The sequence below is a fragment of the Hemicordylus capensis genome, chromosome 3, assembly GCF_027244095.1.
Source record: "Hemicordylus capensis ecotype Gifberg chromosome 3, rHemCap1.1.pri, whole genome shotgun sequence".
Lineage (NCBI taxonomy): Eukaryota > Metazoa > Chordata > Lepidosauria > Squamata > Cordylidae > Hemicordylus > Hemicordylus capensis.
The window spans coordinates 87,711,203-87,726,163 of NC_069659.1; the positions used below are offsets into that span (position 1 = coordinate 87,711,203).

Consider the following 14,961-nt stretch of genomic DNA (forward strand, 5'->3'; position numbering starts at 1 on the left):
TTTGAGTATGCAGAAAACTTTATAACCCTATCAGATAGTGATCTCTCCATGACAAGGGAATTATAGCAAATTCCCTACCTGAGATAGCTTACATCCTGTGTTAAAAAAAAATAAAAATCAAGAATTTTACCAGCCACATGGGGAGGGACCAATACTAACAGAAAGGACCATGGTTGTCATTGGCAACCATAAAGTTTTAAAAGCACTTCTGCCAAGTGGGAGGGCTCTGCTTGAATGTTGAAGTTCCTCAAGATAATACGCCTAAGAAAATCCAACATCACCTCATTAGCTCAGACTGTGATGAACAGTGAGGTATGTCAGCAGAATCACTGTCCAGCCACAGAGGCTTGCCATCAGACAGAAACACTCAAAATGCTGGGATTGCCTGATGGAAAGGGGGACACACTCTCACAATAATCCCTGCAACCTCAATGCTCAATGTGTGCTTGCAACAAGAGGAGCACAGAGCTGGGAGAGCTTTACTCCTGCTTTGTCCAGTCAGGTCTCCATCACACAAACCAATTCAACATTATCTGCCATTTACTGACTCACCTTCAACTAACCCTCTTCTATCCATAAGGAGTCATCCCAGCAGTGATTAGAGGTTCCCACATACCCAGTGGTTAAGAAATATCCCTATTTCTTTATTCTATTATAACTCAAGAATATTTGAAGCTTCCCCATCTTTTCTCACTCTAAAAAGCATTAACAAAAGACATATGTCCAAACAGTTAAGAACATAAGAACAGCCTTGCTGGATCAGGCCCAAGGCCCATCTAGTCCAGCATCCTGTTTTGCACAGTGGCCCACCAGGTGGATGGAAGCCACAGGCAGGAGTTGAGGGGAGTGCCCTCGCTCCTGCTGTTACTCCCCCACAACTGGTACTCAGAAGCATTTTGCCTTTGAGGCTGGAGTCCTTTTGAGAATAGCTTAATATAAGAACGCAAGAACAGCCCTGCTGGATCAGGCTCAAGGCCTAACTAGTCCAGCATCCAGTTTCACACAGCAATCCCCCAGATGCTTCTGAGAAGCCCATAGGCAAGAAGTGAGGGCATGCCCTCTCTTACTGTTGCTCCCCTGCAACTGGTATTTAGAGGCATCTTGCCTCTGAGGCTGGAGATGGCCTATAGCTACCAGACTACTAGCCATAGAAAGACCTGTCCTCCATAAATTTGTCTAAGCCCCTTTTAAAGCCATCTAACCTACTGGTTATCCCCACATCCTGTGGCAGATAATTCCATAGATTTACATATGTATCTACCGCCCAAAACCTACGTCTCTGGGTGGTGCAGAGACACCCAGATTATGCATTGTGTGAAAAATTACTTCCGTTTGTTGGTTATAAAGTTCCTGGTCTTCAGCTTCATGGGATGAGCCCCGGTTCTAGTGTTGTGAGAAGGGGAGAAACATTTCTCTGTCCATTCTCTTTACTCCATACAGAATATTATACACCTCTATCATCTCTTCCCTTAGTTGCCTCTTTTCCAAACGAAGGAGGCCCAGATGCTTCCTTGCCTCATAAGGCAGATACTCCAACCCCGATAATCTTGGTTGCCCTTTTCTGCACCTTTCCCAGTTTTACAATGTCCTCAAGATACAGTATCCTTCAGGTAAGGTCTAGTTTTACGTAACATGTGCAGAAACATCGTCTGTGTATTTTCCTGCCCGAGCAGTCTACCTGAGATGGGGGCAGGGAAACACAGTTAGTGTAAAATTATACATGAAACACATGAAGTGGTGATAGCTTCATATTGTAATGTCTAGTTATGCGATCTGAATAAAAACAGAAGTTTTTAGTTTAGAATCTGAAGTCCGTGTCCTTTTCAGAAGAGGTTAATTATTTGAAAGTTGAAAGCCTGGAAACGTAACACAATGAAAATAAGCCAAATCCTTGAACAGCATCAATAATCCTCTGAAAGATGGGTATATTTATTTCATTAAAGCAACACCAAACTTCACAGGATATGTATGGAATATTGTAGAGCACTGGGTTAATACTGTAGTTTTGTAATGAATACAGTCAAATAATATTGTGTACCACAAGTAATAAGCTGCTACACATTAACAAAGCAATTTGCCACAGGGAACACACTCCATGGAAACACAGCATTTTAAAACTAGTTGGTAATTTTGACACTGCTAGTAATTAAACTTTAACAATATACATTATGATGGTAACTATACATTACAATCCATCCTATGCTCATAGGTGCTTTGTTGCATTTTTGCGTACTTTGCTGCCAAATTTTGTAATCCAGTGAAGGTATTGGGGGCCTACATTTTAAATATCTTATAGAAAATCTGTAACTGAAATTAAATATTTCAACAAGGACTACATATCACTGAACTGTAATTTGCACTAACTTTCCAGAACACAATTGTTTTGCCAACATAATACCAAAAGCACAATCACAAAGATGTTAATCAGAGTTTTAACTAGTTAAGTCACATACTTAAGCACAAAGTTTTTAGCATCACTGCTGTTTTAAAAAGAACAAGTACTTTTAAATGAACTGTAAAAGTACAATACAGAAGTCACTTTATTTCTCTAGTCAACTGCAATTAATGGTTGTGCACCGTTAGATGGGAGGATTCATGTAAATACACTGGGATAGAATTTAGAAAATTAATTTGACTACTGCTGCTCAGTTAAATGCTAGTATGCTGTGATTCATTCACAAATGCAACAAGAGGCAGACTTTGCTAACAGAGTAAATAAGAGCAGATTGCTAATATCAACAAGAGCAGGCATATTCAGCAAGGCCCTTCTCAAGAGATATTGAATGTGTTTTTAAAAAGCAAGCAATATAATAGCTGTTATACTGTGAATGAACTTGCCTAGCAAAGTATTGCTGAAAAACTTGTGAGTTTCCTTCATGACGCCAAAATACTACATTTATTAAATGTCATTCATTTCAAAAGTCATTATGATAGGGCCATTTGGAGGTTTATAAAGCATTGTGCAAATTGTGACAGATTTAGCAGCATTGTCAGGCTCTGTCTGCAAGGATAAGTGATTAAAATGTTGACAGAACAGTACAGAAACTGTTGGCAGAAGTTTGTTCTGTTGAAGACTCTCATTTGAGATATAGCACTATACTCCTAGCAAGGGCTCTTGCTAGGAGCCTGAACAAAATTGAACAAAATTCCTGAACAAAATTGAAATAGATGGACCAGATATCAGATTACTTCCCAGACCTTCATATCAAAAGTTACCCCCTCATCCCGCAATTATGAGGTTCATAATTCCCAAGGAAAAGTATTAGAGAAGTTAGAGCAGGAAAGTTCCTTAATATGAATCATGTCCAAAACTAAAATTTAATGGAACTTTCATATTTGTTTTTGTGTGCGCAAAAACACCACATTTACAATGGCAAACAAACTATTAGTATGTGCTGCTAACCAAATCATAAGAAAAACCTTAAGCAGCATGGCACTACCTTTACAAATTTTCATAAATCTCTGGTATAACTTATTTCCCCAACATTACCCCTCAAAAAAATCATTATTTGAATAAATCTCTGGCAGTTCTTTGTTTAATACTTACAAATATACCAGTTATCAGGTACTAGAAATTATTGTATGTTCTACCAGTCACGAGGGTACTTAAAACGGTATTTAATTCCTTCTGTAAGAAACAGAAGTGTTAAGAACTATGTGCACTCTCTAGAGAAAGCAATGCTTCTGTGTGCTACTGACAACCAAATGGGAGGAAACACCTACTTTTGTACTTGAAGTCCACTGAAGTCTTTAGAACTCGTGTATACATAACCTTCCCTGCTTATTAGAAGTGGCAGAATGAGATAAAGTGTGGTTAACTGTATATTACCATATATACATATATTTAAAGTTTGTACACAGAGATTTGATATTTAAGATTCAGTGCAGCAGACAAAATAATTATTGCACATAGAAGTACATCACAATGCCCAATTATATTGGATACTTTTAAGCAAGTAACTTAACATTCAGTTTTAAAGAAATTATCTTTCAGTAAAATGTGCCGATAAAGCGTTAGGTTCAAGGGAAGTAAGAGGATCTGTAGCAGATTTGGTGCTGGTTGACCTGGATGGTACAGGAGGTGGTCCTGCTGGAGGTGGATGGAAAGAATCAGAGCTTCTGTTCCAGTCACTGTGATTGGCAGAGTTGGAGCCAAAGATATGTTGTTCAGGGCCCACTGTACTTGGAAAGCAAGTTGCTTGCATGGAACTAGCTCTCTTTAATTCTGTGGAATTGTTCAGTGACCTTTGCTTCAACATAAATTCCTCTTCTTCAAAAGTTACCCATCTTTTTGGTTTTCTATTGTTACCTACAGAAGATTCACTTTGCAAACTAAAACAGTCTTCAAATGGATCAACATAAAATGCAGTCTTGCCTTTATGGTGACTGGGAGGCTTTAGAGGTGGAAAAGGATAAGCAGCAGATCCTTCTGTTGAGCAATCTGAAGTCACTCCAGATTCTTGGGCGTATGTTCTAAATGGATTTCCAGCATTATTTTTTTCAGTGAATGGATTTGTGCTGTTTTGTCTAGTAGCAAATGGATTTGGAGAACTGCGAATATGTTCTTCACATTTACTATACACTGGAATAGGTGGCATTGCTGGCATGCAATTCACGTAACTCAAATTATTAAAATTGTCTGTTGCAGAAGGCAACTTTGTCAGCATCTTTTGGTTTAAAGGTACAACTGGTGACATTTGAACTGATGACTGAATTTTGGGTGCAGAAAGCAGCTGAAGGGACAGATCTTCAAAAGGATAATTGTTTAGTTGTGTTTCGAGCGGAACAGCATGAAATCCATTTGTTTTAATCTGAAAAATAAATACAGTGCTCAAACATGTCACTTTGCTGCTAAAGGGTCTTACTTTTTCATTGTGTATGGAAGAACAAACAGCTCTGGACTTCTGCCTATCATAATTAACTTCATGTTTTATAAGACATTCTTCTCAGAGTTTCTTTCTATACAAAACAAGTTTTACAATTTTCATTGCCTTTTCACTGGCAAAATACACATAGGCTGAGCTGTATTGAAATACCTTCTATTGATTGCTATGACTATAAAGTTTTGTACAGCTTTCTGAACAATGTATCACTGTTGGGTAAAATATATTGCACTTTACTACTGAAGAACTAAATACTAAAGAAAAAAATTAAATGTAGTCACTTTTTCATGCAGAAAAGGATGATGTTATTAAGTACTTATCACAATGAAAGAAAAAAGTTAGTAGCATTTTTAAAAAAAGTTATATGACCTCTATTTCTCATAAAAGAATATTTTGAAGAATGAATTATTATATTGACTGGTTAAAAGTTCATAACGAAGCTGAAACACATCATACACTATTCAACTTCCAGACCAATTCTAAGCATACTTGGAAGTATACCTCACAATGACTGGAACTAGTTTAAAATGTGAGAACCAAGACAAGCACAGGCTTCAATCCCAGTTCACAGGGCTGAAGATGCCTCTTCAGTGTTACTGCATACACGGGCCCAAAGGGTGGAGCAAGCTCAGTGCTTGCTCTGGCTGGCCCCGAAGGCTGGCTAGAGGCAGATGTGTTGCAACTGCCAGCAGGAAGTAGAAGCTGGCCCCTGCCCAAGTGCAGGAGACATACCCTACAATTTCCATCTCATCTACAGTCCTATACATTCCCTGCACAGGCTACAGTCCTAAACACATTTCCTTAGAGTAAGCCTCAATAAAGTTAGTAGGCCTTAGTTCTGAGTAAATATGCTCACTCTTATGAAAGTGTATGATTATTCAACAAATCTATATTAGATACGCTGATCCAATACCAAGTTTTATGTACAACAAATCTACCAGCATGTTTTAAATCTGAAGATTAATCTCAACATCACTTTTAAAAAGCAAGTTGTTTATGCATCTCATAAGATGCATAAACAACTTGCTGTTTTAAAAAGTGATGCTGAAGCTGCAGTGAAGCTTACATATAAATCAAATCCAGTCTGGCATAGTGTAATAGACATGCTGAGTTTATGGCATAATTTAAAGTTACCAAGTCCAAGAACAGCAGCATCACTACATTTATAAGGTTTAACTGAACAAGTTTGTTACATTGGCTTCAAAAGCAAAGCAATCATTTGTTCACTGATGCAAGACTAGTTTCATATTAAAACAAGAAGTAGACAGAATGTCCTTTTAACTAAAATGTCAACTTTTGCTTGATCTACTTGTAAGAGAACAGTTGATTCACATGAAGAGAATTTGAAACAAATGTTTTCCAGCGTCCATTTTATTTCTGCAACGTAATCTTAAACTACCAGGGTTAAACAGTTTGAGAGAGATGGTGAAATCAAGTATTCTCTACAGCAACAGTTCTCAAAGTATGAAGCAGGCCACCCTAGAGCAGTGCAAGTGAGGCTTCAGATTCTTTCCCTAGTATTCACTAAGCTTTGAAACAGTAACCCCCTCCCCCACACAGTTTGCATGCCTTTTCCTCCACCAGTGGAGCTGCAGGGAGCTCTGTGCCCTCCTCTCTTGGACTGTTAGGGCAATGTTTTCCAGGCCTTTTGCTCCTGCTCCCTGCACAAAGTAGTCATTGCTAACCAAGCCATTTATTTTAGAAACTGTATTGATTTCTTGGCTGCGGGAGAAGCTTACAGGATACAGTTTGAGAACTCTTGCTCTACTGAGCCATTGCATACAAAGCTAAGTAAGGTGCATTATGTCAATAATACGTTGCAACAATAAAGAAAACTAGGGTATGCCTGCCTACTTATGTAGGCATGTGATTTTAATACAAGTACAGATGTATGGAACCAACTTATTCATACATCTTTTCTGCTAGAATGTATGGAGAACAAAGAATGGATGGAGATCACATATAAGACCAGTAAATAGTCAGGTACCTTTTACCCTGATGGTTGATCCTGCTTGTGAGAAAGACAGACATCAAAAGGAAAGTATTAGGAGGGAATTCAAGGTAAAAGGTTTCAAAACTAGTACATTTGATAAGAATATATACAAAATTTTATAGTGAGGACACACACACATTCTGCAAGTCATGCATTTTTTCTGTACAAATTCTTGAGACACTTTTGAAACATTTTAACTGTCAGACAGTAACTTACCAATATATTGATCCAGTTTTTTCAATGTTAGCGGTTACTTTGATCACACACATGCAGAAACACTGTAGACTACTAATGTAGTGGCCAGAGCTATACATCAGAACTTTCCTCGTTTGAATCTCACTCTACCACAAGCTCACTAGGTGGGCCTTTGGCAAGCTACCTCCTTTTAACCTTCACTCCCTATCTGCAATATGGAGATAATACCACCTTACAAGGTTGTTGTAAGGATAGCAAGATAATTCATACGAAGCATGCTATACAAATGCTCAGTATCATTAAAGGCAACCCTGGTGTTGCACCAACAGGGCAGTTGCACAACGACCAATGGAAGCATCACCATCCATAAGCTGTTCTAAGTCATTGCACAACTTCCCTTCACACTATACTGTCAGGGCTGCCTTTCATGTTGCAACAGCCGCAGTGGGTCCCTAGTGCTGGCATTCCTGGGAGCAAATATCAGCCAGTTTCTCTTACAAGTGCCTTAAGTGTTTATTTATCTTGAAAAAGAAGAGAGTCTGGAGTGATCAAGTGTCTATTCATATGACCACTTCAACCTGATTTTAAGATCTGAGCTGGTAGTACAACTAGCAAGTACAGTAGTCTGTACTTCTGTGACTAGCAAGTACAGCAGTCTGAAAGGCCTGGATTTTGCACTCTGACAACCACAGACTGATTTGAAGTGATTCAACTGAATGGGCCTCAAGTCACAAAAGCTACCTATTAGATTTGATCAAAACAAACCTACACTGTCAGATTACATGTTCATACATGTTTTAGCAAAATGTATCTAGCTCTACTCTTTTATGCTTTAATAGGCTATTTGGGGCAAAGTGAATGGAGGACATTGTACAACTGCCTTCTGCTTCAGCAAGTGGAATCAGATGTGTCATCTACTCTAGATCTATTCCAGCTTGATGTGCCTGAGGATGTGGTCAGGCTACTTGAAAACCAGGCCACGCCAGTCCCTTGTGTGGGGGGTTAAAGCTGCCCAAGACTGTGTCCCATGCTAGGTGTCCAATGTGGCAAACACTTCTTTGAAGGAGGGGACTAGCCCTCCTTTTCCAAAGCTGGCAGTGGTGTGGCCCCACTTGAAGAATTCCGCCTGAACTCAGAGGATTTGAACTATCAACCAGTCTCAAATTTGCCATTCTTAGGCAAATGTTGGAGCATGTTGTAATGTTTCAGTTCCAGATAGTCCTGGATGACACTGCTTATTTAGATTCTTTCCAGTCTGGTTTTCACCCTAGTTATGGCCTGAGACAGAGCCCACTTTGGTTACCCTAGTGGATAGCTTTCCACTGGGAGACAGAAATGGGAAGTGTAACCCTGTTGATTCTCTTGGACCTCTGCAGCTTTTGAAACCATATACCATAGTATCCTTCCGGAGCACCTCTCTGGAATGAGACTGTGGCATGGTGATAGAGAAATCCTGGTCCTTCTTTGAGGTGTTTTCCAGAAGGTTGTGCTGGGGGGCTACTTTTCCACCTCTTGGTGTTTGTAGTTTCTCAGAGTTCCATCCTGTTCTCCACACATTTTAGTATCTATATGAAACCTATACAAGGGGTCACATGGAGGTTTGGGCTGAAATATCATCAATGTGAAAATGATACTCAGCTCTTGCTCTCTAGTTTTCATCTGAAAATCCTAGAGAAGTAATAGATGTCCAGAATCAGTTCTGGATGAGAATGAATAAGCTGAAACTTAATCCAAACAAGCTGGAGGTACTGCTGATATACCTATATCTGCCAATTCAAATGGAGGCATACAGCCTGTTTCAGTTGCACTCCCCTAAGGCAACAGGTACATAGTCTAGGGCCATTGTTGGATCTGCGGTTGATCATGGGTGCCAGGAGTACCTTTTGTTAGTTTCAGCTGATGCACCAGCTGCAGTCCTAGCTGCACTATTACCTACATGCTGGCCACATTCCAGGTTGGATTACTGCAATGGCAATACACATGTGGTTGCTTTTGAAGGCAGTCTGAGAACTACAATAGGTTCAAAATACAGTTGTCAGACTGTGAGGAAGGGTGCATAAAGCTATATAAAGTAAAGGTAAAGTGTGCCATCAAGTCGATTTTGACTCTTGGCGCCTACAGAGCCCTGTGGTTTTCTTTGGTAGAATACAGGAGGAGTTTACCTTTGCCTTTTCCCATGCAGTATGAGAGGATGCCTTTCAGCATCTTCCTATATCGCCACTGCCCGATATAGTACCAGTGGGGATTCAAACTGGCAACCTTCTGCTTGTTAGTCAAGCATTTCCCTGCTGTGCCACTTAAGGTGACATAAGGTGATATACACTACACCAATACTGCATTATCTGCACTGGTTACCAAATTGTTTCTGATCTCACTGTACAGTGCTGATACTGATCTTTAAAGCCCTAAATGCCCTGGGACAACGTTATCATAGGGACTGCATTTGACCATATACCTCTACCAGAACCTTAAAATTAACCTCAGGAGTGTTGCTCTAGGGCCCATCACTGACTGAGGTGCATTTGGCAGGGATCAGGGATTCTTGTGAAATTCTCAGGATACCCATCTAACTCCACTTCTGCAAATGTTTAGGAAATAGCTGAAGATCCTGTTTTTTCACAGGGCCTTTGGTGAAGGCCTTTGATCTTGCCAGTTGTAATTGTAATTGCTATGCCTTGCAATTTTAATATGAATGTATTTTTAGCTCTGTTTCTTAAACTGTAGTTTTATTATGATTTTAAGTGTTGGTAGCCTCCTTGTGAAGATATATTTTGAAAAGTGGGGTATAAATTGTATAAAATAAAAGCAAATAAGTATAAGCAGCAAAAGTCATCTATTGTTTCCATTGTTTAGAAGGATGGTAAATCAAAATATTGACAGAAGTTTAAAGTTCTCTTTAGACAAAAGTTGATACCCACCATAGACTAACAGATTATACTTAAGGTATCTAACTTTTTAACACTGCCCTCCACAGCATCTAATAGAGGAGCTCTGAAAATAAAATTTCAGAATCCATATTCACTGACAGCACTGAACAAATTCTGCAATGCTATGTATTGTATGTATTTATTCAATTTCTATATCGCCCTTCCAAAAATGGCTCAGGGCAGTTTACACAGAGAAAAAACAAATAAATAAGATGGATCCCTGCCCCCAAAGGGCTCACAATCTAAAAAGAAACATAAAATAGTCACCAGCAACAGTCACTGGAGGTACTGTGCTGGGGGTGGATAGGGCCAGTTACTCTTCCCCTGCTAAATAAAGAGAATCACCACATCAAAAGGTGCCTCTTTGCCCAGTTAGCAGGGGTTGTATGTAACACAAAATTCTTTTTTGCATTTGCTGTAACAGTGACATACCTACCACTCTGGAATTTGAACCAACTAGTCTGATTTCATAACTGGTTTTAATCCCCATAACTACCTTAGCTCTGCAAACTGATCAGTTATCAAATTCTGAATATGTATGACATAACCATATAGTATGCAAAATTACTTTGCATAATAGGGTATTCTTGCCATGCTTTACAAACAAACAACCACCCTGTTCTGCACAGTAACTACCAGGCCTTTATTCTGGATACATATAGCCCAATCCAATGCATGTTGATTTGGAAGTAAGTACCAGTCAGTTCAGTAGTACTCCCAGATGTGCCACAGTCTCCAAAGTAAGCCATTGCATAAGTACTGAGAAACAATATTATCTGAAAGTTTCTTCCCCAACGAGCTCTAATCAGATATTAATAGTGTAGTGCAAAAGGTTCATAGGCTGAATTGCCATAGGGCTTATGCTCCTTAGTATTGTAACAGCCCCATTTAGTTGTGAACCAAAAGATTTTAACTGCTGTAGCAGTTAAATCTGTTTCATGTAGTATTAAATCTGTTCATAAAATACATGAATCACAAAATGGGAAACATTTAAATCAGTGTCTTGATAAATGATTAAACCCCACTGAATGCACTGGGACTTAATTTCAAGTAAACATGTTCAGGATTGAATTTGTAACTGCTTCAGGAACAAACCAAACCATGCCAACTAGTAGTAAAGGCTCTCTTTAAATTTTTCTGGTTTATCATTTCTGTGGTAGAAGACAGCAATTGAAGCAAAAGGATGAACATACAGGGAAAACATTTTACTAAAATGTTAAGCATTTTAACTCTTTATAAATTAAAATGAATACTTTTAAGACTTCAGCGCAGCAACACCTGGTTGACAGCTCAAAAGTAAAACAACTACATTTCTCTGCAATTTCAGTGCAGCCCAGTGTATGTAACCTAACATGACCTTTACCCACACCTATACTGATACTAAAAGCATGTGTGTTGCAATAAGTATTCCAAGAACTGGCTGGATCCCCAGCTTTGTTACAAGATGGTAATGTTCTGTTATTTTCAGGATCTTCAAATCCCTGGCTCCAGATGAATTCCATTAATATACATGGGGCTATAGTATAAAATACCCACCCCTGCCCACCAATTCACTGTGATATGGCTATGACAGTTACTTACTACTTCATGCTACTAACTGGCTTGTCAAATGCATTGGCCAGGATTGATCAATTCAACCTCAACCTCCATGTGAGGATTTAGCTAGTCTGCCTAACATGGCAAGTGACCACAGAACAAAGTTTGTTCTTTAGAGCCACGCTCCTCATCTGGGGCACAGTTGTGGACTTGGCCCCTCCCCACCTCAAAAAAATAAAATAAAGCATGGAAGCTCTCTCATCACTTCTCCCTCCCTCCCTATCTGTATGTATTTATAAATACATGAAATACATAAATATATACATGTATTTATAAATACATAAAAAATGCTTAGGCCACAAAGAGGAAAACAAATTATTTATAACCTAACTTTGATGAGTTGGTTTAATAGGTTCCCTTTGAATTTTTCTCCACAGTTCTACACTATAGACTTAATGCAAAAAGATAGTTAGACATATACAAGTGTTGCTCTTGAGTAATCCCCATTAAAAATAAGTAGACTTGTGCAGGCGCAATGCTTGATGGATTGCTCCAAAACAAAAGGATTAAAAAGACACTGCATACTTACTGGTTTCTGTGAAGGAACAGGTTCAGAAGGCAAACTTTGGGATGATCTGCTACGAGGTGGAGGCTGTGGTGGTGTTTCCAGATTTTGTGGAGAAGCTGTCTGAGATGTTGCTGTCATGGGTATAAGAGGTTCCTGCATTTTTAGGACAGGGGGCTGAGTGGCGGATTGAACAGGACCCGCCATCTGTGGCTTAAGTGGTTCAGGAAGCACAGGGGATCCTACAAATACATGCAATTAGATTCTCAGTAAACAGAAACACAATGAAATCTTCCTGAGTGCATCCAGCAGGGTTCTCCTAACATTCATCGAAAACATTTATTTCTCCCTGCTTGTGCCATCTTGTCTGAAGTACTAAATGATGACAAGCCGGGACAATTATATGTTTTAGGTTAACAACATAAAGAGAGACCGGCTGAAAAAGGCAAAGGCCCATCTAGTCCAGCATCCTATTTCCCACAGTAACCCACCTGAGACGTCTATAAGCAGGAGATGTGAATATACTTCCCCCACTCCCATTGTTGCTCTCCTGCAACTGGAATTCAGAAATATACTTCCTCTGAATATTGACAGCATGTAGCCATTGATAGACTTGTCCTCCATGGATTTGTCTAATTCCCTTTTGAAGCCATCCAAGCTAATGGCTATCACATCTGGTGCCAGTGAATTCCATAGTTTAATTATGCACAAGCAGAATTAAGTACTTTGTCCATGCTAAATCTCCCATAAGCCAGTTTCACTGTATGACCCTGGTTCTATTATGGAAGAGGGAGAAAAACCTCTCTGCTCACTTTCTCTACACCATGCATGATGTTTAAAGCTCCAGTTATATCTCCCCTGTGGAGCCACCTGATCTCCCCTATTTCTCCTCTTCCCCCTGCCCACCCCACAAAGTAATAGTTCCAAATTGTGTAACTGTCAAATAAACATTTCTATTTGTACACAAATGAATTTAGGATGAGCGCTCAGAAACGACCCGCAAGAATCCGGATCCAGAGAATCAAATGGCTTTGCACAAGCCTAGAAGTGTGGATTTGTCTTCTTTGAACAGCCAGTCCTCATGAGATATCACAAACTGTTTTTAAAACCCCCTGCAGTTTGCCATTCAGTGTAGAGAACTACTTCTCAAGAAAACATGATTTAAGATCTCCTTGATTCCACTGAACTAATATTATGGTTCTTTGGCTCTTGGCCAGGAATTCTTCACATTGTATTTAACACATTTATATATCGCCCTATATAAAATCCCAGGGCAGTTTACAATCCAAACAGTAGCTAAAACATAAAAATCATAAAAACAGATTAAAATTACTGGAAACTTTAAATAATCAAACACGAAAAGCCCGATGAAACAGGTGTGTTTTCAAACGTTATTTAAAAACAGCCAGACATGGGGAGATTCTAATTCCATTTGGGAGTCTGTTCCAGAGCCTCGGAGCAACTCAGGCCCGGTTTTGGGTCACCACCAAGCGAGCCAGTGACAACCGCAACTGGACCTTCCCCGATGATCTTAATAAGAAGTGGGGTTCATGAAGTAGCAGCAGATACATGTCTAAATACCACAGACTCCTGGCATTCTCCTTGATGTGTAATACCACCACTCTCAGGAGCATAGGGGGCTTGCCAGCAGCAGCAGCCCAGGGACAAGCTGCTGCCCCCACTCTCCCCCCACTGCCTCTGCGTTGCTGTGCATCTGACATCAGATGTAGGGGGTGTGAATAGCAGTAGGAAGGAGGGCATGCGACCCCTCAGCAGCACCCAACTGGCAAATTGTTCACCAGCCGGGGGCTTTCTTCCTCTACTGTGCTCTGAGTGAGTGAGTGAGAGAAAGAAAGCACACACCCAGTCAGTGATTTGCTGGTCAAAGACCAAATAAACTTATAACTAACTAACCCAGTCAGTGAGTGAACAAAGCACTGAGGAGTGAGGGCGACGTAGTAGCTGTGGGCCTTTCTTGAGCCAGAGGCATGTAGGACCACCCCAGGTATTTGAAACTGATGACCTGTTCGATTTTATGGCCTTTTGCTTTCTGCTAGAAGACACAGGACTTGGGTCTTCTAGTGAAAGCAATGCCTTTAGTTTTTTGATGGTTAATTTCAAGCTGGTCATTCTTGCAGTATTGAGCTAAAGCTGCCAGAGCTCTTCTGAGACCACTGGGGGTCCTTGAAAGGATTGCAGTAGCATCTGCATAGAGCATGGTGGAAATACGTCTTTCTGCCAACTTGGGAAGGTGAAAGTCTGGGCTATTGAGGTGGCCCCATTTAAAACACATAATTGCAATTGTTTACACTGATAAACAATATTTACATTTCTAATTTTTTTTAAAAAAAGGTTAACTGTTTACCTTTTGGCAGTTCTGCTGGTTTAGCTTGGAGTTCAGGTGTATGTCTTCCCACAGCAGGGCGGACTTGGCTTAGTGGTGCACTGATGACTCCAGCTCGGGGAGGAATCGTCTGAAATGCATCAGTGCAGAAATTCAATTATGGTTATAATTTGGGAGCTATTTAGTAGAATCTTGAAAATCCTGGCTACACCATTACGAAGACTTGAATTTTGCTGTAGATACTCCTCCCCCAACAAAAACTACAATTGTTATTCATGAGATTTCTTTAGAAGTGCTTTATGTGGAGTGCTATTGGATAGACAGAATGCTGTATGCACCAATCCCATTTTTTTGGGCGAATAGACACAGTGACAGAGACATTGTTCCCCTCTGGTGGTTGATGTAGGCAATCGCCATCGTATTGTCCATTTGTACTTGCACATTTGCCCCTCTGAGAAGCGGCTCGAATGCCCTCAGGGCTAGGAATACTGCCATCAATTCTAAGTAGTTGATATGCT

General features: G+C 39.9%; 1 protein-coding gene across 11 annotated transcripts in view; it reads right to left on the bottom strand.

The window, feature by feature from the left end:
• Positions 1 to 1,908: 1,908 nt before the first annotated feature.
• Positions 1,909 to 14,961, bottom strand: part of SYNJ1 (synaptojanin 1) — a 131,327-nt gene continuing 118,274 nt past the window's right edge. For 9 of the 11 annotated variants that reach the window (XM_053308153.1, XM_053308159.1, XM_053308154.1 and 6 more), the window contains 3 exons: positions 14,465 to 14,573; positions 12,124 to 12,341; positions 1,909 to 4,811 (listed from right to left, as the gene is read on the bottom strand). In XM_053308153.1, coding sequence (XP_053164128.1) covers positions 3,984 to 4,811; positions 12,124 to 12,341; positions 14,465 to 14,573 — 1,155 coding nt within the window. In that variant the 3' untranslated portion in view covers positions 1,909 to 3,983. Of the gene's footprint in view, positions 4,812 to 6,870; positions 6,895 to 12,123; positions 12,342 to 14,464; positions 14,574 to 14,961 lie in introns of all 11 variants that reach the window. The other 2 variants (XM_053308160.1, XM_053308161.1) reach the window with 2 other exon arrangements.